The sequence below is a fragment of the Perognathus longimembris genome, chromosome 1, assembly GCF_023159225.1.
Source record: "Perognathus longimembris pacificus isolate PPM17 chromosome 1, ASM2315922v1, whole genome shotgun sequence".
In the NCBI taxonomy this organism is placed as follows: Eukaryota; Metazoa; Chordata; class Mammalia; order Rodentia; family Heteromyidae; genus Perognathus; species Perognathus longimembris.
The window spans coordinates 160,216,765-160,239,484 of NC_063161.1; the positions used below are offsets into that span (position 1 = coordinate 160,216,765).

At 65.3% G+C, this 22,720-nt stretch overlaps 1 protein-coding gene across 2 annotated transcripts in view; it reads right to left on the reverse strand.

Annotated features, from left to right (window-relative positions):
- Window positions 1-22,720, reverse strand: part of LOC125350896 (guanine nucleotide exchange factor VAV2) — a 137,208-nt gene that overhangs the window by 21,418 nt on the left and 93,070 nt on the right. For both annotated transcript variants that reach the window (XM_048345767.1, XM_048345771.1), the window contains exons 5-11: window positions 11,292-11,394; window positions 8,576-8,674; window positions 7,505-7,573; window positions 7,056-7,156; window positions 1,864-1,963; window positions 1,493-1,588; window positions 826-894 (exon numbers count right to left, since the gene is read on the reverse strand). In XM_048345767.1, coding sequence (XP_048201724.1) covers window positions 826-894; window positions 1,493-1,588; window positions 1,864-1,963; window positions 7,056-7,156; window positions 7,505-7,573; window positions 8,576-8,674; window positions 11,292-11,394 — 637 coding nt within the window. The remainder of the gene's footprint in view (window positions 1-825; window positions 895-1,492; window positions 1,589-1,863; window positions 1,964-7,055; window positions 7,157-7,504; window positions 7,574-8,575; window positions 8,675-11,291; window positions 11,395-22,720) is intronic.

Below are 22,720 nucleotides of genomic sequence, written 5' to 3' on the forward strand. Positions count from 1 at the left end.
ACTGACTGGGTCAACACGGGCCTGGCCTGGGAGGCCTGGCACCAACAAGCCCGTCAGGCGTGGTGTGACTTGGGGGGATGCCAGTGCCCCAGGCTGGAGTCTGCGTGGGGATGGGGGCAACTCCCTCGGGGACTCAAGTCCAGTGCAAAGACCGGGGGGGGGGGGGAGGAGGAGGAGGAGGAGGAGGAGGAGGAGGGCTCACCCTCGCAGCAAGCTAGCCAGAGGGCCCGGAGCCTGACCAGGAGCCGGGGGGGGGGGGGAGGGAGGGGGCAGGTTTGCCTGGATTCCGGTCCTTTCTGGGCAACATAGCTTCAAATGGGGTGCAATGGCCTGGGGAGCACCTGGAGCACTGGGGTACGGAGCGCGGGGTGCAGAGCGTGGGGTGCAGAGCCCGGGGTGCAGAGCACAGGCCTGCCGCAGAAGGTTGTGAGCCGAGATCGTGGGGAGGGGGACTTTGCAGGCGGGGGGAAGGGGGGGCAGCTGGGCGTGCACGAGGCAGGCGGCAGAATGCCAGGCTGGGCAAGGGGCGTCCCGGCTCCTCGGGCCGAGCCAGTGCCCGGGAGCTGCCAGCGGCCCTGGTGGGCGGTCAGGAGGAGGGAGAGGGCGAGTCGTGTGTGTGGGGGGGGGGGGGGGGGTGAGGCTGGGGACCTGGCAGAAGCTCGGCCCTACCCCAGGCCTAAGCGACGGGCCGCCAGTGCCCCGTGCCACCCCAGCACGCATCCTCACCAGCCCCCAGCGCGACTTGCTAGGGGGCTTACGTCGGGCGTAGGATGCGGCGTGTCGCATCCATGCTGGCCTGATGCTTCCCTGCCTCGGTTTACCCACCTGCATGGCCTCCAGTGCTTCTTTGAGCTGCTGCCTCTCCGGCCGGTCAGCAGAATGACTCAGGAGTTCCTGCGGGAGCGAGGAGAGGCGGGGTCACCCTCCGGGGGTCCCAGCCCTTCCAGAGCCCCGACCCCGACACACGTGTGCCCCGAGAGAGACAGAGCCTCAGCACAAAGCCACTCCCCGCCCGGCGGCCCGGGTTCGAGTGCGGCACCCGTCTTGGGGATGACGGGGAGAGGGCCGGCGTGGGAAGAGAGAGGAAGGTGGCGGAAAGCAACGCACGGCCAGGCGGACGGGTCACCGGCGAGGCACTGAAGACTCAAGCTGCCACCGCCACCTCCCCGCCCAGTCTACCTTTCCTATTTCACCATGGCTACTGGGAAGCTCACATACTGGGCTGAGCAATCCACCAAGGGAGCTTTGTACTCCTGGTCTGGGGACGCTTTGCCTGTCTCCTTCCAGCTTCCCGGCCCCGCTGCTGGCTTTAATCACCATTTTTGCTCGTATGTTCGCCGCGAAGGCCTTTCAGAGCCTGACGCCGGGTGGCATGCGGTCTACCTAGGCACGAAACCGCTTCCGGGCTGCCCGCGTGCCCCGGCCGTGCGTGGCCTGCGCCCAGCCCGGCGAGGCCCGCCCTGCGCGCGCGCGTGCCGTGGGCGGTGCCTACCTTGAGCAGCAGGTGGTACTTCAGCACGCGCTGCATGGGCACCACCAGCAGGTCCTGCAGCTTGAACTTGCCGTCCTGCACCTTCAGCGTGCACTCCTGGGCACAGAGCACCGGGTGTGGGCGGGCGACCCATCTCCGGCGTGGCCTGCGGCACCCAGGCCCTCCCCGAAGTGGGCCGCCTTCCCGCCCGGCTGGGTGAGTTCAGGTGTCCATCCCACAAGACACACGAGGGGACAAAGCCCACGAACACATCAGCAGCCCCTCCCCCCTTCCCTCCAGCCGGGCACGCGGGGCGCCGGCGCCTGCCAGGCCCTGTCCCGGGAGCCGCGTCCCCCCGGCCACGCCCGGCCGCGCCGCCGGGAGCCCGTTACCTCCACTTTCTGCCGGAAGTCCTCCCGGCCGGCGAGGAGCTGGTTCAGCGTGCTCTGGGCGTGCTCCATGCGGCTGCAGTACTCCCCGTAGATCAGCAGCCTGGGGGGGGGGGGGGCGCCACGTGTGAATACACGCACACGCCCGGGGGTGCACAGCACGTGTACACACATGCACAAGCCCGGGAGTGCACCACGTGTGAATACATGCACACGCCCAGGGGTGCACGGCGCGTGTACACACATGCACACGCCCGGGGGTGCACGTGTGAATACATGCACACGCCCAGGGGTGCACGGCACGTGTACACACATGCACACACCCGGGGGGGGTTCATGGCGCATGTACACACATGCACACACCAGGGGAGCACAGCACGTGTACACACATGCACACACCCAGGGGAGCATGGCACGTGTACACACATGCACACACCCAGGGGAGCATGGCACATGTACACACATGCACACACCCAGGGGGTTCGTAGTGAGTGTACACAAATGCGCACACCTGGGGGGGTTCATGGCACGTGTACACACATGTGCACACCCGGGGGAGATGGCACATGTACACACATGCACACACCCGGGGGGTTCACGGCATGTGTACACCCATGCACACCCCCAGAGGGTTCACGGCACATGTACACACATGCACACACCCGGGGGTGCACGGCGTGTGTACGCACACGCACACACCCAGGGGTGCACAGTAGGGGAACACACAACACACCCAGGGGAGCACATGCACATGCCCATGGACACACAGCATGTAAACACATGTACACGCCTGAGGCGTGCAGCACACATGTGTGCATACACACACCCGGGGGGCACAGGACATGAACACACATGCACGCACCCAGGGGTACACAGCATGTATACATGCATGTACACACCCTGGGCATGCGTGGCATGTTTACACACATGCACGTGCCTGGAGTGCATGGCACGTGTACATGCGTGTGCACTCCTGGGGGTGTGTGGCATGTGTAGACTTGCATGTGCGAGCAGGCGGAGCAAGCGTGTGCGGCAGTGGCCCTGTGGGGGGGGAGGGGGGAGGGCTCCTCACGGGAGCCACGTTCACCCCTCCCGTGGCCACCAGGCTACAGTGGGGCCAAAGGCTGTCAGGGGGGCTCCTGCTCCCCACACCCAGGGAAGTCACTCTGGTTGTCTACCCCAGATCATGCCCCCGAGTTGTATTTGCCTTCTCCAGCTCCCCTGCTACCTCCACCAAGAGCCAGCAAGAGACGAAGAGCGGGCCCCGCCCCCTGGGGCCGGCAGACTCCAAAAGCTCCCATTCCTGCCCCCCAGATAAGCCATCCTGACTCGGAGCCCGAGGGGGCCCAGCGGAGCACCCGGGTCCCCCGATCCACGCCTGGCAGGCGGGTAAGGCTGCAGCGCCGGCCCGGGAGGCAGCCGGGCCCAGGGGGTGGAGGCTCCGGCCAAGCCAGGCCGCCCCGTCCTCCTCCCCTCTCCCCCACGGCTCAGATTCTCTCTGGCTGACAGCGCTGGCACGCGATGCCGGGGGCCAGCTGGCCGGCTCACCTCTGAGACCACAAGGCCCAACTACCCAGAGGGCCCGCAGAGGGAGGCCGGGCCCGGTGAGGGCCGGCAGGGACCGGAGGGTCGGGTGGCGTGGCAGGCGCCTGCCTGGGGCGGTACCGATGAGCCTGGCACGCCCATTCTTCAGACGGCCCGGAGCCTCCCCTGGGGACCAGCCAGCCCCTTGCCCAGCCCGGGTGCCGGGTCTAGAGGAGGCAGCACATCAGCTCAGCAGGAGACAGCCGCACCGGGCTGGGGCCTGGGCCGCCTCCCCGTGAGGGGAGGACCTGACCGAGGACTCCACCCAGCCCTGTGCGGAGCACACACGTGGTGCCCTCGTGGACAAGTCCCCACGGCCCGCGGGGCACACACCGGCCACGAGCTCACTGGGTGTGAACCCGATCAGTAAGTCCGTCACTGAAACGAGGGTGTTAATATAAAAACTTGATTCAAACCCTCCTCCATCTCTGGAAGCAGTCGGGGAAAGTCTAGTTAAAAAAAAAAGAATCAAGAAAAAGCCTCAATGTTCCCGGCGAAAGCAGGGGGAGCAGCCCAGAGGGGCGTTGAAGAGGCCAGGGCAGGCGGGCTGGTGACGCAGGCCTGCAACCCACCCGACCGACGCCTCCTTCTCCACCCACGTTCCCCAGCTCATCGGACGGGCGCCTTCCCTCCCGGCCACCGCCCTCGGGCTCAGAGGACGGACGGGAAAGCACGGAGCCAGGCCAGGACACGGGCAGGGCCTCCTCGGGAGAGAGCACAGGGTCTCCCGGCCAGGCTGGACGCAACCCTGGCCTAAACCAGACAGCCGCCCGCGGCCACGGCCCCGCCTAGGCTCTGCTTCACCTCGGGCGGGGCCGGAGGCAGGAAGCACCGCCCCCACGCGGCCGGCGATGGAGGGGGCCCCGCCAGGACCACGGCCCTGAAACACACATCCACCGGGGCCTCGGCATGAGGCCTCCAACAGAGGCCACAGGCTCTCTGCAGGGGTCACCGGATAAGGGTCAGAATGGGGTCCCACTGGACTCGGGGGCTCCTGGGCCCAGCACGTCCACCTCCAGGGTACAGCAAAGGACCCGTGGGGCTGAGGCAGAGGCGACAGTGAGGCGGCCTCCAGCAGCGCGGCACCCCGTTTTGCCTGGGGGCCTGCCTCATGGGCCCCTTGCTACAGGAAGTCACAGGCCGGCTGCCCAGGGCCCGGCTCCGGAACCTCCATGCGCCACGCTCTGGCCCAGCAGAGGGAGCGCCGACAGTCCTTCTAGAACAGTCTCCCACCCGCCTGCTTTCTCTCACTCACCCAACCCTCACGCCTCGTGACCGCCCGCCGGGGTTGGGGCGGGGCCGCCAAGCTCACGGGCCGTGAGCTGGAACGCACGGAGGACACGTGGACCAAGTAGGAACATGGCGGCGTCACCGCCTCTCCCCAACCTGGGGACGGGGGGCGAGGGATGGGGGCCGGGACCCCGAGCCCCAGGCAGGGGCCAGGAGGCCTCCCTGAGACCTCGGCCCTTCCGGGGAGGGAGGCTTCACGTTCAGAGCCTCCGGGAGTCAAGGGCACCCAAGGGCTTCCCGGGCCGTCGTCTCGAGTCCCGGCCCCCGCAGCCAGGGTGGCACGGGGTGTGCCCTTCACCCGGCCTCCCTGCGCGGGAGACGCCGGCCTCGGGCACGCGCGGCGACGCCACGGGGCCACTCCCGCCCCGTCTCAGGGCCTCCCTCAAAAAGGAAGGAGAGCGAGGCGCCGCGGCCCACGCCTGCAGCCCTAATGAGTCCGAAGGCTGAGCTCTGAGGACTGGAGCTCAAAGCCAGCCTAGGCAGCAAGGTCTGTGAGACTCTCGTCTTGAATTAATCAGCAAAAAGCCAGAAGCGGCGGCGTGATGCAGTGCCAAGCCAGGCAAGAGTGTGAGGCCCTGAGTTCGAGCTCCCACAAAAGTCCCGGCACCCAAACTACTTAAAAAGGAGGAGGGCAACCCTGCTGGGAGGCGCCGGTCTCGGGCGCCATGCCAGCCTTTATCGGCGATGAGCGCCAGGGTCTTGAGACCCACAGGGCTTCTTCCCGCCCTTACTAAGAGCCCCAAGCCGAGTCCCCCTTTCGACCTAGAAGACCCTGGGAAGGGTCTGAGCGGTGACCCCGTACCACGTCACCCCGCCTCCTCCCTCAGGCCTCGGCCTCCTCGGGGCGCCCAGCCCCACTGCAGCCCCGGAGCTCCGTCCGAGCACTCCGTCCCCACGCCGGCGGGAGCCAAAGCCGAGGACGTGGCCCTCGGGCCAACTCCCAAGCCGGAGGGACAGTGGTGGACGGAGCCACACGCGGGGGACAATGGTCTCTGCTGACACATACAAGTACTACTTCCTGTACAGACCCCGGCGCCCGGCCCAGGCTCCCCGCCGGACGGGTGCTGGAGCCACGGTGCCGAGTCCCCTGCCCGACCTGCTGGCTGGGTGCCGGCCGGAGCCCCCACTGCCGCCTCTGCGCATCGGGACCCGCGCCGCCGTCTCACAGAACAGCAGCCAGGCCTCCCGAAGGAGACGCTGCCATCTCCGCCGGGGCCCGAGCCACCCCCACGAGAAGCTTCCACATCGCAGCGGCCCCTCGCCAAGCACCCCCAGGAGAGGCGGGGAGGAAGGTCGACTGAGCCCTAGCTCCACTGGCGGGGTTAGAAGCACAGAACGCGACACGAAGGGGCCTCCCAGCCACGGGGCCTCGTTCCTCAGTGAGCCGCGACTCTCCCGTGGCGCCCACTCGGGGCGGGGGGGGTGGGGGGGGCAGGCGAGCGACTGACTTAATGGGCCAGACCGGTGCCGGCAGGTTTCTGACAGACGGAGACTCAGTGCCACCTCCTCGTCTAGACACAAGGCTGGCTGACGCCCAGACCCAGCCCACAGACCAAGGGGGGGGCCGCTGGGCGCGCAGGGCCGTCGGTGGCCGCCCCGGGCTCTGTGCGCACGGGGACCGAGCGCTGCCGGGAGGGGAACGGCCGGGGGAGGAAGGCGCGGGGGCGCACTCGTAGCCAGCAGCCCCCAGGCTCATCTCCCCATACCCGAGGCTCAAGCTGGTTTAGGTCAGGACACCCCAACGTCTGTCCCGTGTCCCCGAGTCTTCCCACTGGGACAGGGCCACCCTCACGGGCGGCTTCCTCTCCCGGCGGTGTGCAGCAGCGCGGTGCCATCGCGTCCCCAGTTCCGGACGAGTGAGGCGAGGCAGGGCGGGAAGGAGCCTCAGCCTGGGGGCCTGGGGTCGCAGCCGGGACAGCGCCTCACCGCGCCCCCCCCCCCCGGCCCCGGAGACCGGCCCTCACACCCGCATGTGGGGCGCTGGGGTTCCCTCTCAGCACAGCCAGCCGGCCTGCCGCGCACCGAGCACGCAGCCCGGGCACAGAGGCGTCTCCCCGATCCCCAGTCACCCAGCACGGGGCTCCGGGCCTGGCACGCGGCGAGCTGTGACGCCGCCAGGACCCGACGGGCGAAAGAACCAGGGGCCGAGGGCCCCCGGGAGGCCTCGCAGGCTGCGATGGGGGAGGGGACGGAGGTCGGAGGGGAGGGGCGGCCGCCTCCACCCCCAGACCCGGCGCTCCACCCCGGGACGCATCCCCGAGAGCCCCGCGGCTCCCGAGCCCCGCGCGCGCGGAGCGAGGCCCGGGGCTGGCGGCACTCACCTCTCCTTGAACTCCAGGAAGACCTTGGCCAGGGTGCCGCCCCCCGCCATCATGGACACGTCGATGGCCCTCAGGAAGCTGTGGTGGACTTTGATGAGGTCCTGGGTGGAGAAAGTCGTCGTCAGCGCGTGGCCAGGCCCGCGGCCCGCGCGACGGACACGCACCGAGGCCACACTGGAGCCGGTGCTGGGCCGCCACACCCCGCAAGGGGTGGGCTGGGAACCACGTCCCCGTGGCCGCTGACGGGCCGCGGGAGGCCGGGCTGGCCGGGAGACACGGCGCCAACGCCCAGGGACCTCGTCCTTTGGCTTCCCACAGCCTCCGCCTCCAGAGAGGCTGCTCTCCTGAGCCAACCATGGGGTTACGGGGGGGGGGGGGAAGGGGGGCGGGGGCTGGTACCACCCCCGGAGCAGCCAGCGGTCTCCGAGGCTGCCCGTGCACCCACTCACCTCCAGGTTGATGAAGACGGCCGCCATGTCCGCCGGGCTCAGCACGAGCCGCAGGGGGCCCATGTAGTTCTGAAAGGGAGAGGCGTGTGCTGCCGTGTGGCCTGCGGGTGCCCGGCCCTGCCGGGCACAGGCGCGGAGTTCACCGGGCAGCACCGGGGCCCAGCCCGCGGCCCACACCGCGCACAGCTCCACCGAGGCCCAAGAGGCCGGCCCGCGCCAAGGGCGCTTCGGAGGCCGGAAGCCCCCCCCCCCCCGCGCGTCCACTTAGGGGCGCTTGCTGTGGCCACCCTAGATCCTAACCCACAACCAGAGAACACCAGGGGTTCCAACCGAGACACTGCGGGCCTACGCGGCCCATCAGCTCGGGGACGGATGACACGGGCGTCGGGGACACGCCCCACACGGGGCCCCACGGAGCCGGGAAGCCGGGGTGGGGGGGACAGGTGTCCAGGCTACTGGGCGTGGGCGTCAGGTTTGACTTTGGTTTTGTTTGGGGGTGCGGCGTGTTTTTCTTGTGGTTCCCAGGTGCTTTCCCGAAGCTTTTCCACTGCAGGCTGGCACGCCACACCGCTCGAGCCCCCCCCACCCCGCCACCCCGCCTGGCGTTTTCACTGGCTAATTGGGGGGCGAGTCTCAGGGGTGCTTCTGCCCTGGCTGGTTTCGATCTGAGACCCTCAGCTCTCGGCCTCCCGAGCGGCCGGATGACGGCCGTGACTCCGTGCGACGCGGGGGCCGCGTGTCCTGGGGCGGGGCGTGGGGCACGCCCAGGTGGCACGCGCACGCGGCGGCTCTTTAGCTCACACCTGGCCCCGCCTGCACCCCCAGAAGTGGAAGCCACAATCAAGAGAAGAGGCGGGACGGGGAAGGGGACTGTACAGCCTCCCTCAGCCTGATGGCAGAGGCCGAGTGGCCGCCACGCCCTGCCTCCCGTCACCGCCGCCCGGGGGGCCTCACCTAAGACCTCACGACACCCCGCCCCTCCCTGCAGTGAGCCCAAGCAGCAGCCAGCCGACGTCCCCTGTGGCCGCAGCCCAGCCCCTCCCCCTCCCCCTCCCCCTCCCCCTCCCCCACCTTCTCGATGTCCTCCAGGGTCCGGTAGTACTTGGCCTCCGTCTCCTGGATCTCCAGCAAGCAGCAGCTGCGCTTGTCATCCTCGGTCATGCCCATTTTCTAGCGGGACGAGAGGGGGGGTCAGGGTCCCCGCAGCCCGGGCATGGCTGCGCCACAGGGGACCACACTGGTGGGGAGTCCGGGGTTGCTGAGGGGCGGGGAGATGCACGGGCGACCTCTCCCCCACCACAGGCTTGCAGTCGGGGAAACCGAGGCACGGGGACAGGGGAGGACGCGATGGGGGCCGGCAGCAAGGAGGACACGGGTTTCTAGAGTCAAGAGTCCCGTTCCTGACTCAGAACCTGGAGTGCGGCTCCAGACGCTGCGTTCAGACCCAGCACCACAAAAGAGGAAGAAAGCTGGGGTTGGAGGCGTGGCTCAGGTGGCAGAGGGCCGGCCAGCGAGTGAGAATGTCAGGTCTCACATTAAAACAAAAACAAAAACAAAAACGGGGGGGGGGGCAGAGGCACTGGCGTCTCGTGCCCATAATCCTCGCTATCAGGGGAATGAGATCTGAGGATTGCAGTTAGAAGTCAGCCCAGGCATGGAAGTTCCGAGACTCTCATCTTCAATTAACTGCCAAACAACAACAACCAGAAGCGGAGCTGTGGCTCAAAGTGGTAAAGCACTGAGCAAAAACAAAGCTCAGAGACAGTGCCTGGGCCCTGAGTTCAAGACCCATGACTAGGAAAAAGAAACGGGAACCACAGCGGGGTGCAGGCCACAGCACCTGCTGCAGGTCAGACCCCCACATACATGCAGATCCCAGCACTGTTGTTCCCTAGGGGACACCGCAAGGTCCCCTCTGCACTCGGGGTTCCCTCGTGATGGGCATGGCTGGGGGGTGGGGGTGGGGGCACTGTTTCGGAGGCTTCTAGAAGGCGTAAGGTCCGCCAAAGAGCCACTGAGGGGGTGGACCGCAGGGCTCCCCGGAAGCAGGGCCGAGGGCTGCGGGGCGGTAGACTCACCTGCATGTATCTAATCTGAACGCATGGGGGAATGAACAGAGATTAAGCCAGTCAGCAGCGTGCACTGCGCGCAGGCCACGCCTGCCGATCGGGGGGGGGGGGGGGCCCCACCGTGAGCCCACAGCCTCGGTAGGCCTGGCCCGGCCCAAACTGAGGCCCAGAGGGCGCAGGAGGCCTCGGCACTGGACCACAACAGCCCACACACCTCCCGACGCCCGGGGGCCCCAAGCTGGCGGCTGCACCCCCCGGCTTCATCTTCCTCGGGGAAGCCCCACCCCTCCACCTCCCCCCCAGTACTAGTCACGTGGGGAGAGCCCCAGGGAGCCCAGGGCTGACCCCAGAGGGTGGGGAGCACGGGCACGGGCCCCTGCCTGGGTGAACCGGACAGCTTACGAGTGCCGGCTCTGCGATGGGCACTGGGACGCCAGCTGGTCCCCGGGCCAGAGGCAAGCACGCCCCGCCCCACCCCACCCCACCCCAGCCCGGGCTCTGCAGCAACGCTGTGTCCTTCAGGACCAGGGACAGCAACAGACTCCGGGGAGGGCCTGGCCTCAAGGGAGGGAGCTGCCGGGCCCCGGCTCTCACCAGCACCCCGAGCTATCAGGAGGCGGAGAGCTCAGAGACCTGAGGATCATGGCTTGAAGCCAGCCCCAGCAGAGGAGCCCAGGAGACGCTTATCGCCAAAAAGCTGGAAGCAGGTCTGGGCTCGAGTGGTAGAATGCCAGCCTTAATTAAGTAAAGAAAGAGAGCTCCAAGGTCTTGAGTTCAAACCCAGGAATCAGCATGGGGCGGGGGGGGGGGAGACCAGCAGGCAGGAGTGGGGTCCCTTCCAAGTGACCCTCAGGGTGTGGGAGGGAGGGGGGCCAGCAGACCCGCAGGGTGCCGTGCGGGCCCATCTTCTTTGGCCCGCGGGACTCCCGCGAGAGCCAAGACTCAGAAGGGCCACCACGGAGGTGGAAGAGCCTCTTGGCAACAACTGGCTGGTTTCCATAGATGGTTTCTGGTGGGAGACCCCATAAAGGCCGCCCAGCCCCCACCAAAGCTGGGGAGACCTCCTTCCAGCCTTCATGTCTCTCCCTATGACCCAAGAGGCACGGGGCCGGGGGATCGCCTCTCTGGGGTCACTTTGCTCCCCATGGCCAGCCGGCTCTTGCATACTGATGGGAGCAGGGACCCCCCACTTTGGAATACAGCTCCCCACTTCCCCAAACAAGCAAACACATCAAGAGCCTCCACCACTGTCAGGTGGCCTCGTGCCCACTCCCAGGAGTTGGGGGGGGGGCAGAAGGCTGTGGCCTGCCCCACCAGGCCCCCACTCCCTTATCTAGCCCATCAGGATGCCCCCCCCAAACCCCCCACCTCCCTATCCTGCCTGGCAGGACCCCCGCCTTCTGCAGAGCAGCTGCAGCAATAAACCCAAGTTGGAGCTCACTGGCATGCAATGCCTGTGTGGAAATAAATATCTGCCAACATAAAAGGCGTGCAGCTGGCTAATTGAGCGGAGTCGGCCTCCTCGCTCTGCACAAAGGGTAGAACGTGAGTCGTGCCGGGCAGGACCCAGCGCGGCGACGGCGGCCGGCTCGCGGCAGGCCGGCCCGAGGGCCTCAGGGCCCTGCAAGGAGAATCCCGTGGCAGCGTGGCAGGGCACCTTGGGCACCCCGGGGCGGGGGTGTGGTTGGACGGGCGGCTGAGGGGAAGCCCCGGCTTACCATGGGCTGCTGCACCTCCACCTTGATGATGTCCTCGTAGATGTCGTCCCCGTCATCCTCGCAGGGGACGCAGTCGTAGATGTCCTCCCCCAGGTCATGCTCGCTGCACGGGGACAGGGCGGTGAGCACGCAAGGTGGCGTCCCGCCACCCTGACCCAGGAGCCCCCCGCCCCCCCCCGGGCAGGGGGCCGGGCCTCGGGCCCCAGGCCGCAACCATGGGCATGTAGAAGCATTTGACCCGACGGCACGGAGCTTGTGCCGGGATCTGCCTCCGTCTCCGAGGGACTACCCGGTGGGCGCGGGCGCAGGGGCGAGGCGACGCCCTCACCAGACTCCCTCCGCGGGGCAGTGGGGGCGCCCGCAAGGAGGCACATCTAGATTCTCCTCCAGCCAGAGCCCAGACTGACTCCTCCGCCCAGGACTCTGGCAGGCAGAGGGGTGAAGTGAGGTGCCACCGGCCCTGAGGGCCCTGAGCACTGGCTGGGGGGCTGGCAGGCGGGGTCCTGGGAAGGCCGTCCAGGTCCCTGAGCCTGCTGGGCGCCGCCGCCTGCAAGGTACACTTGGGGGGGCCCTTGGGGGCTGCCGCACTGAAACCTGCCTGACCCCAACAGGAACCCTCCAGCACCCATTCCTCCAGGGAAGATGCTGGGGAGCCCAGCGGCCTCTCTCCTCTCAGAGCACACAGGGGGGTGGTTCTGTGAGCTCACGGACCTCCTCACTGACCAGACCTCCTCTCCCCCACAACAGGGCCGCCCCCAAAGCCTGTCCCTTGCCATTATAGAAATCACCTCCTCCACTAGGATGCAGCCACGGCGCCATCCGCCAGGGGGCGCTGCAGAGGCCTTGCTGACAGGTGCTGGCCACCCAAATTTCTACCGTGCAATACAACAGTTTCCCTCCCTCCCTCCCCTCTCTCCAGCTCAAGCTGCGGTCCAGAGAATCCAGGCGGTGCTTCCAGATCACAGAACTTGTCAACCCCAGACAGCCGAGGCCATGGGACCAGAGACAGCACTAGAGACACCGCACATCACCTTCGCTCAGCCAGGCCCGGCGGGAAGAAACGGCCTGGCTGGGAAAGAGCCCCTGGCCAGGAAAATGGAATAAAAACAACTGAAGGAGGGGGGCCTGGGATGGAGACCCGAAAGCACAGACTCCCTATATAAACCGGGGTCCATCCCAGGACCTCCGTGAGCCAGTCAGAACCACCTCCGCAGTGGCTTCTGCCCGGGCATCTCAGAGCTGACAGGACCCCGGCCCGGCTCAGTCCTCGGGCTCCCGGGATCCAGGGCGCTTTCCTGTCCCCAGGACAGTAGGGGTGCCCGGTGCGGGACCCTCAGGAGCACGGACAGAGCAACACAAGAGGGGGAGCACATCAGGATGGCTTCCACACACAAGCAAAGCCAAGTCAATCCCCCACCCTGCTGATGCCTCTGCTGGGTACACACCCACACCCAGGGCAACCCCAAGGCCCAGCAGGGAGACACCAGTACCCCGAATTGTTTGCTAAGGTTTGAAAAGCAGCCCCACCTGTGTGACTCATGCCCCATCGCGCAGCAGAATAGGTCACCCCCCCCTCAAGCTCTGGTCCCCTCCGCTGCCCTCCCTCCCCCGATCCTGTGCATCTGGTGCAGAATGGGGGTGCCGTGCCACCTTCTGGCTTCTGCCCTCTGCATCCCGACTCGGGGACACCAACTTCCATGTGTGCGCTTGCCCGGACAGCAGCCTTAGCCTGTCACTGGCGAGTCCACCACACAAGAAACACTCGTGACCCATTCTCTCTGTCCCCATTGCTTGAGTCGGGGTCTCTCTAGGTGGCCCAGGCTTTCCTAGAACTCAGCACCCTCCTGCCTCCATCAGCAAAGTGCCAGGACGGCGGGCGTGAGCCGCTACGCCTCGCTTCCTTCTTGATACACATTTGGACTCCTTCCAAGTATTGTGAATCAAGGCCTCTACACTATCATGCAAGTCATGTGTCTGTGTGTGTGTGTGCGCGCGCGCAAGCGTGTTCCTGCATGGGATTGAGGAGGAAATTGAGGTGGGGAGAAAGAACACAAATGCTTTCACTTCTTGTGGAAATAACCTTCCACCGGAAGTGAACGACGGGGTCAAGGGAAAGGGGCGTGTTTAACTTCGTAAGCCACTGCCAAAGGCTTCCCCTCAGTGAACACAGCACCTCCACCCTCACCAGCAGTGTGCACAAGGACCCCGTCTCCCCAGCCCCCCGTCAGCCCCCACAGTGGCCTGTCTACATCATCTCCAACACACAAGTGCGCACACGGAACAACACGGCTGCGGTTCTATGTGGTACACAATCCTGACGGCCAGTGACCCTGAGGGTTTCCTACGTGGTCACTGTGTCTCTTCGTCTTTGAAAAAGGTCTGCCCAAGACTGTGGTTCATCTCAAAGATGGTCTCTTTCTCTCGTTGAATTCTAGGGTTGTCCCTTTCTCTCGGTGAAATCCTGGAGCTCCTTAGCTGCTGTGGATCAACCGCTTTGCCAAGTGGTTTGTGATCCTTTCCCCCCAGAACTAACTTGGCTATGCATTTTCTTCCTATATTCGATGGCCACTCATTCTTGGTTTGATGGAGACCGACTTACTGGTCTTCCGTAATGCCCTGATTCTGTCCTGAGTCCTACGTAAGGAAATCCTGAATCTTAGGCAGAACATGGTAGAAGCAGGAAGATCGTGAGTTCGAGGCCAGCCCAAACAAAAGTAACGAGCCCCTGTTAAGAACAAAACAGAAACAAAACAACAACAACAACAAAAATGGGCTGGGTGCCAGTGGCGCTTGTGGGCGGTGGGGGCTCTGGTCCTGGGCCCCACCCCAGCCCCAGCCCCCGTGTTCTCACCTGTGAACCTTCGGGGTGGGGTCCGGCGGTGGGGAGCGGGGTCATGCCCTTGCAGGGGGTGTTGGGGAGCGGATCACGAGCACACGCCCCGCGGGGGGGGGGTGCTGGGAGCTCCGCCGGTTCCCATCCCTTGGCTTGCCACCATGAGGCACACGGGCTGCTCCTGCCCCTGCCCCTGCCTCCTGGAGCCCCACTGGGATACCCTGAGCGGCCTCAGGCCCCAAAGCAAGGGGACCCAGAAGCCACGGGCCACGCCCTCCCCAAGTGCGGCAAAACCTGTCCTCCATACGCCGGCCGCCTCTCGGGCCCGTGTTCCAGTAACGGAGCTGACCAGGAAACACCCGGAGCCTCCGCTGTCTGCGCAAGGCCACAGATGCCAGTGTCCCTTCTCATTTGTCCCCAGTGTCTCTCAGCTTTTGACTTCTGTCCAGTGCACGCACACGCATGCGTACACGCACGCACGCACGCACGCACGCGCTTTCTACCTGCGGGCTGGAGTTTAGCTGACCACGTCACAGAGAAGTCACAGGCTCGGGGACGGGATTGATCATCCCTCCACACCCATTCTGCAGCAGGGAAAACTGCGCTGCAGAGAGGCAAAGGAAGGGGTCTCCATTCCACAGCCAGAGCCCCACCATCCTACAGTGAGACCCCATGTCGAAGCTGAGGGAGCTGGGGGCGGGGGGGGAGGCCAGGGGGCTCAGCCCTGAGCCCCACACCCAACAAGACCCCGTGGAGAAGCTAAGAGACCTGGGGGGCCCAGCCCTGAGCCCCACACCCAACGAGACCCCGTGGAGAAGCTAAGAGACCTGGGGGGCCCAGCCCTGAGCCCCACACCCAACGAGACCCCGTGGAGAAGCTAAGAGACCTGGGGGGCCCAGCCCTGAGCCCCACACCCAACGAGACCCCGTGGAGAAGCTAAGAGACCTGGGGGGCCCAGCCCTGAGCCCCACACCCAACGAGACCCCGTGGAGAAGCTAAGAGAGCTGGGGGGGGCTCAGCCCTGAGCCCCACATTCAACGAGACCCTGTGGAGAAGCTAAGAGACCTGGGGGCCCAGCCCTGAGCCCCACACCCAACGAGACCCCGTGGAGAAGCTAAGAGACCTGGGGGGCCCAGCCCTGAGCCCCACACCCAACGAGACCCCGTGGAGAAGCTAAGAGAGCTGGGGGGGGCTCAGCCCTGAGCCCCACATTCAACGAGACCCTGTGGAGAAGCTAAGAGAGCTGGGGGGCCCAGCCCTGAGCCCCATACTCAATGAGACCCTGTGGAGAAGCTAAGAGAGCTGGGGGGCCCAGCCCTGAGCCCCACACCCAACGAGACCCCGTGGAGAAGCTAAGAGAGCTGGGGGGCCGGGGGGCTCAGTCCTGAACCCCACACCCAAGCACCCAGAGCAGGACAAGACAGAGCAGGACACCCCCAAGGCGGTCACCCCAACACATGTTCGTTCACCACCACGTTCCTGAGCCGGCTGTCGTCCGCCCCCCCCCCCCCCCCGCCCAGTCTGTGACTCTAAGGAGTCATCATTTCTTTTATTTTAGTGCCAATGCTGAGGCTTGAACTCAGGGCCTTGTACTCTTGCGGGGCTTTTGTGCTCAAGGCTAGCACTCTTCAACTCTACCTCCAGCTTTTTGCTGGTTAACTGAAGGTAAGAGTCTCACAGACTTTCCTGCCTGGGCTGGCTTTGAACCATGATCCTCAGATCTCAGCTTCAATAGCCGAGTTTACAGGCGTGAGCCGCCAGCGCCCCAAGAGGCCCCCGGTTCTTTCCGTGAGTTTCCACATCACTCGGCGCCGCTTCTCCTAATTGGCCAGGCACTGGAGTTGAAGGCAGAGGGAGGGCGGGGGCCAGCACGGTAGCCTGGGCGGCGAAGCCTCAGGCCTGCGGCTGCCCCCCCTCCCCCGCCCCACTGGCCTCCGCGCCCCACGGCTGCCAGGGGCCGCTCTGGTCCCCCAGTGCCCTCGGCACCCTCCGCCCCGGCCTCCCGCAGAGCCCCGGGAGAGCTCAGGAGCGGCCTTCCCGCCCGCGCCGGTGCCAGCCCGCGTTTACAGCAAGCACTCTCCCGACCACTGTTTAATTCAGGTCAACGAGCATTGAGAAATGCAGATTGGTGCGCGATAATGTTCTTAGACATTATAAAACCAAAACGCCCAAAGTCCACTGTGCGTGCGGAGAAAGACGGGGGATAAAAGGCACGCTCAAGAACTCTTCTTTTTGCTTTTCCCAAGAAAAATAAAACGGTGACTCAAATCCGATACGTTTATTACAACGGCACTGAGCGGCTTGTGGTTCGAGCCGGTGATCCTAGCTCCCCGGGAGGCTGAGCGCGAGGATCGCAGCGGGAAGTCACCCGATAGAAGAGGCTGGAGACTGAGCTCCAATGAGACCACAGACAGGGCAGCGCCCCGGCCTTGACCCAAAAGAGGTAAAGGGCGGCGCCCGTGCCCTGAGTTCAAGTCCCAGAACTCAGCCTCTCACACATGCTTGCACACACACACACACACACACACTTTTCCCCTTGGGTTTTGGCAGGGCTGGGACACGAGTCTCCCCCACCGAGGCCCACCTCAGCCCCCCACAGCAGATTGTCTGAGGCACTGCTGGCTTTCGCTGGAGCACTGGGAGCCATGCGCTTGGTGCTGGGGCGGGCAAGGCCCCGCTGTGGGCTTCTGAGGGCTTAGGGATCAGCTGATGAAGAGAAAAGCCAAGCACCAACGCAGGAAAAGGCCCAGATCAAGCCAGGCCCGTGGACACGGGGCCACGGGGGGGGGGGGGGAACGGAGACAGAGGGGGCGAGGGCGGGGCTGCCCCTCCCTCCCCGCCCCCAGGCTGCCCTGGCAGGGATTTCTGTCCCCCCCCCCCCCATTGGCTGGAATGGCCCAGGAGAGGCCCTGAGCATGAACCCCATAGGCAGACCTCGTCCCCCCCGGCTCCTCTGCCCAGCCTGGCAAAGCCACAGGCCAACAGCTCAGCTCTGCCCTGGGGGCCCGGCACGCTGGCATTCGCAGACAACATCGGGCGTCTTCCCGGCAGGCCCCGCGGCGCCTCGCGGCCAGGAACTGACACCGGACGCCGCCGGGCCTCGGTGCCCCGCAGGCCGCGGCTGGAGGGAGGTCGGCAGCGGGCGACGCGACGATTCCCGGGGTCCCGGCCCCCCACCGCGCATGGCTCCGGTGACGCCCGCGCGGTGACCCTGGCAAGGTACTTCCTCCCCCAGCCTTGCTTCCTCCACTATGAGGTGGGCCTCGAGGCGGGGCTCAGGGAACAGCAGCGCACTCCCCCAGCTCCTCGCCGCCCCTGCTGCGTGCTCCTCTTACCCCCCCACCCCGTGCCAGGCCCGGGGCATCGAGCCACCCGCCCTCCGCGGCCCTGTCATCTCCCTCCTGAGGGCCCAGGACCCCGTGACACGCGCCCCGGCGTGGAGGGAGGACGCCGGCGCCCGCCCTCACCCTCGGCCTGGCAGGGAGAGGATCGCCACTGGGGTGGGTTTTGTAGAGTGAGGCGGAGCCTGGCAGGCAACAGAGGAGATCTGCAGGGAGCAGGACTTAAGCTACGGCCATGATGCGCTCGCTCGTTTCTAAGCATTATCCACAAGGGGGCGGACCAGGGTTTGAACTCAGGGCCTCAAACGCGCTAGGCGGGTGATCTACCACTAGGTCTACCGGTAGCCCTTTTGTGCTTGAGTTATTTTTCAGGTAGGGCCTCCGGCTTTTTGCCGAGGGTCAGCCTTGGACCGAAATCCTCCTGCGTACAGAGTGCCCGGAGCTGGGAGTACAGGTGTGTCCTGCCGTGCCCGGCTTGTTGGTTTACATGGGGTCTCCCTCCCTCCCAACACACATTCCAGGCTGGCCTCGAACTGTCCTCCTCCCCAAGAGCCTGGGATTGCGGGCGGGAGCGACCCTGCCTGGCGCTCTGTGGCCGTATTTCTGTGGGTCAGGGCACGGCGATGGGAGAGTGCCTTGAGCGCTCCGTCCCCAAGCCGCCCCCTCTACCACGGCCGGCCGGGCCCAGCTGGTCTCTGCCCCCCGCCGGAAGGCAGCAGCAGGCCTTCGCGGGCCTCCCGGGCTCCCTCTCCACCGGGCTTCCCCTTCCCAGCCCCCTGCAGAGCAGAGATCCTCCGCGCCGTGGGGTCCCGAAGGCACCGCGGTTACGTAGCTAGTGCATACAGGTGGAGACGCAGGGAGAGCATTCGGCAGAGCGGGGGCGGGGGCGGCCCTGCGCACCCCGCCATGCGGAGGGCGCTGAAGGCCCGGGCCGGGGGGACGGCTGAGGCCCGCCACGGCCACGCCGTGCCAAGAAGCACGCAGGCGTGCGGGGTCGAGACCCCCCTCAGCTGAGGACAGGGCAGGTCCACGCCCCCTCAGAAGGCTGTCGATGAACAGCCCCGCCTCCAGGAGTCTGCCTGCCATCCAGGACCGGCAAAGCGTGCATCACCGGGAGGGGTGCCGCGGGGAGGGGGGGGGACACGGGCGCCGGGGCTGAGGCGGGCTCCACACAGCCCCGGCGCTGGCAGCGTGGTCCCACGGACCTGAGTTCCAATCACCGCTCTGCCCTCAGCAGCTGTGAGGCCCTGAGCCAGTGGAGGGCTCGTCTCCCAGCGCCATCAGGCGAGAAAGACCCGGGCCGACCGGCTCCGGTGGCTCACGCCCGTCATCCTTGCGACTCGTGAGGCTGAGATCTGAGGATCAGGGTTCAAAGCCAGCCCAGGCAGCAATGTCTAGGAGACTCGGATCTCCAATTTATCAGTCCCCCCAAAAAAACAAAAACAAAACAACAACCAAGCCAGAAGCAGAGCTGTGGCTTAAGTAGTAGAACATGATGAGCCTTGGGGGAAAAAGCTAAGGGATAGCACTTGGGCCCTGAGTTCAAGCTCACGCTCTGTCTCTTGGGCGTGCGCTCTCTCTCACACACAACCGTGGCTCCGGGCCCCCACGTGTACAGACAGGAAGCATCTGGCAGAGGTGAGCTCCTCGCCCGCCGGCTTCACCCACCCATCGGCTCAGGACCCTCACCTATGCTGAGGACCGAGACCCCGGAACAGCACTGGAAGGAAACATAGGCTGGCAAGAAGCCGCCCGGATCAGGCCACGCGTGTGCTCTGTGCGCTTTCCGCAGGCCGTGGGGAGTTGGCTCCGCCCACAGACGAGGCTGGAGGCGCGGGTGGGAAAGCCCACCCCTTCCCGTTCCCAGGCACCCCTGACTTGAGAAGCGCGGGGCCGGAGCCCTCAGGCGGCAAGATGCAGCGCAGAGGAACTCCTTGCGCCCCAGGGTGCACCAACCCCCCCAGGCCTCCAGCCTCACCCGCTGAGGAACGTGGCCGCAGGCAGGAGGCACCGCCACAGCGAGGGGCTGCTGGGGAAGGGGCATCCTCTGTGTGGAGCACAGGGGCAGGATGAGGGGGTCTCAGGATGAGGGCCCCCCCCCCCCAGAGTGCAGGGGCAGGCTGAGGAGCCATCCAAGGCCGGTCACCCGGGCGCTTGTTTCCGAGCCGTTTCCGTGGGCTCTACATGCAAGCTCATCCCCCCCACCCCCCACACACCGTTCCCCAAATCATCCGGGCTGCACAGAAGGCAACCTGTACCCCACACGCCCAGACCAAGCCACAATGGGCTCCTGAGAACGGGGGGGCAGTGGCTCCAGGCAGGGTACGGGGACTCACTTTCAGTCCCCCGGCGCCCTGCCAATAAGGGGTGCTGCAGAGAGAAGCCGAGGAGGCCCGGGGACCAGGGCCACCGTCCCAGGTCACCACCTGCCTGCACACCCCGATGCGCCAGGGAACTCTGACCTGCCAGGAGCGCCCTTCCGGCCATTCACCCTCCAACGACCCCCACGTCGAAAGCGGCGGCGCTGTTTCACGGCGCGGTAAAGCACAGCCACACACCCGAGCGGATCGACGTCAGTTCCCGCGGTGGCGCAGTCACAACCAAGTTCAACGAGGAGGACAATGAAGTCACCGCTAAGCTAAGCAGGGGCACAGCGCAGCCTCGGACCCCACGCCCGGCGTGACGGCGTCACTGCAGAGATGGGGAAACCGAGGCGCTGAGAGAAGCTGAATGGCCAGGAAGGGTTAAACAAAGCCCTACCCTAGGGGCCTCGCGGGCCGGGCCAGCCTGAGCCCAGGCCACACTCTACCCCGCCCCGGCCCTCCATCCCCACCACAGCCGGGCCTGCCCGGGAGCCGGCGACACTGCAGCTGAGGCGGCCGAGGGGCTCCAGGCGAGCCCCCCCCCACGCAGCCCGCGTAGATCTGGGGGTCTCCCTGCTCCTCCCGTGGCCAATGCACAGACAGAGGGCTCCGGCCTCGCGGGCACCGATGCCATCCCACCTGCCTGCGGCCCAGCCGGCAGCAAGGGCGCTCCCTCGGGGCGAGGCCCGGGCTGGGGAGGGTGCCCCGGCCCCCCTGCACAGCACACCCCCAGCTGCCAAGACCCACCCCCTCCCTCTTCTGAGAAGCCCCGATTCCTGCGTGTGCACACCCTACCCCCTGCCCACCCTGCTCCGCTCCTCCGGTGCCTCAGTCTCCCTGCCTGCCTCCTGAGGCGGCTGCTGTGTGTGTGGGGGGGGCTGAGGGGAGGGAGCAGCACGATGCAAATCCAAGGTAGTGATGCTGAGAGCCATTTATAAACTGGCCTCTCTCCTTCTGGGCTCCTTTTGCTTCCTAAAGCATTTTTAAGTGGCAATGTTTTTGTGTTGGTGCTCCTCAAGCAGCTGCTCTTATTATTTTGATTACACATTATTCTGTGATCTCAAGGGCCGGCTTAGACTACTCGGGAAAATAACCCAAGTCCAACGCAGCTGTTGGCGAGGGAGGCGGGAGGAGGCTCCGCTCCCGGCGGGGTGGCCCAGATCCCGGGGCTCTGCTGCCGAGCTCGATGGCCCAGACCCGCGCGGGCGGGGCTGCCCAGGGCATCGCCAGTGAGGACTGGCACCAGTCCCAAGTCAGGACACCCAGGGTGACAGGAAAGAATGCTACCGTCTCGCTGACAAACTGGTCTACTGTAGTCAACACGGATCTATTAGGCTCAATGAAACATTGTTCTTTTGCTGTTGTTTTTGTAGTAGTACTGAGGTTTGAACTCAGGACTCACGCTTGCTAGACTGGCTCTACCACTTGGGCCACAGCTCCACTTCCTGATTTTTGGTGGTCAATTGGAGATAAAGAGTCTCAACAGTTTCCCTGCCCAGGCTGACTTTGAACTGTGAGCCGAGAGATCTCAGCCTCCTGAGTAGTTAGGATTACAGGCATGAGCCACCAGGGCCGACTGCTTTAGCTCTTCATGACAGTTAATTTTGTTTCTCCAGTCCTGGGGCTTGAACTCAGGGCCTGAGCACTGTCCCTGGCTTTCTTTTTCCTCAAGGCTAGCACTCTGCCACTTGAGCCACTTCCAGCGCCACTTCCAGCTTTTTCTATACATGTGGTGCTGAGGAATCGAACCCAGGGCTTCATGTATACGAGGCGAGCACTCTTGCCACTAGGCCACATTCCCAGCCCCATGACAGTTCATTTTTGCCATTGCACTTTGGCTCCGGCCAGCCTCAGATCTCCATCCTCCTCTCCCTATGCCTTCCAGTGGCTGGGATCCACTTGGCCCAAACCAGACACGTTCTTAGCCAGCACAGTGGTTCAGGTGGTAGAACACCTACCTGCCTGTGGCGCAGGAGGCCCGAGCTCAAAACCCCAGTGCCCCCGAATCATCATCATTATTGTCATTTCCCCTTTTTCTTTCTACTTTTTGACACGGCTGATCACACACAGAGCTCACACTTGATTCTGCGGCACACCCAAGTTCTTCCTAACAAACAGGCTGCGGGCACCCCGGCTTGCTCCCACCCCAGGGCCACCGTCCCCCTTCCCAGCGGTCCCCGGGGGCAGGTATACAAAAGGGAGCCGAGGCGCAGTGAAGGCTCCAGAGAGTCCCTGTGGGAACAGCCTACGGCAGACATAGGGTCCCACCCCCCAACAGGGACCCCGCGCTGGGCCGGGGGAGCAGACGTCCCTCCTGGAGGAGGAGACGGGCCACCTCCGAGACCCAGTGCCCACAGGCAGGGTCTGAGGATGGTGTGGCCCCGAGAGTCCTGTGGACAAGCAAGGTGAGCTCGGCGGCTGGTCTGCTCTCTCCCCGCCCCGCCTACTCCTCCCCTCCCCTCCCCTCCCCTCCCCTCCCCTCCCCTCCCTCCCCGGCACAGTGGAGGCAAGAAATGGCAGATCTGTTTGTACAAGGGCTAAATATCAATACCAAGCCCGCAGAGACAGGATGCTAGGAAATCTTGCTTTTCAGTGAAAGGAAAAACATGAAAAATTTATTAAACTCGAGCCACTGGGACCACACTGCAAGTGAAAGATTCAAATTCATTCCCCTCCCTGTAATTTACACTCTGCTTTTGCAGTAACGGCAAGCCTGAGGATTAAGAAGGCTCACCCGTAATGTCACTGAATACCAACCGGGCTGGGTAAGGCCACATGTCCCCGGCTCGCTTCGGACCAATGCCATCTTGTGTGGGAGCAGATAAAAGGCACTGAAAGGGAAAGGGGCGTCCGGGCTCGAGGCCTGAGCCAGCACGTACAAATCCTCAGGAC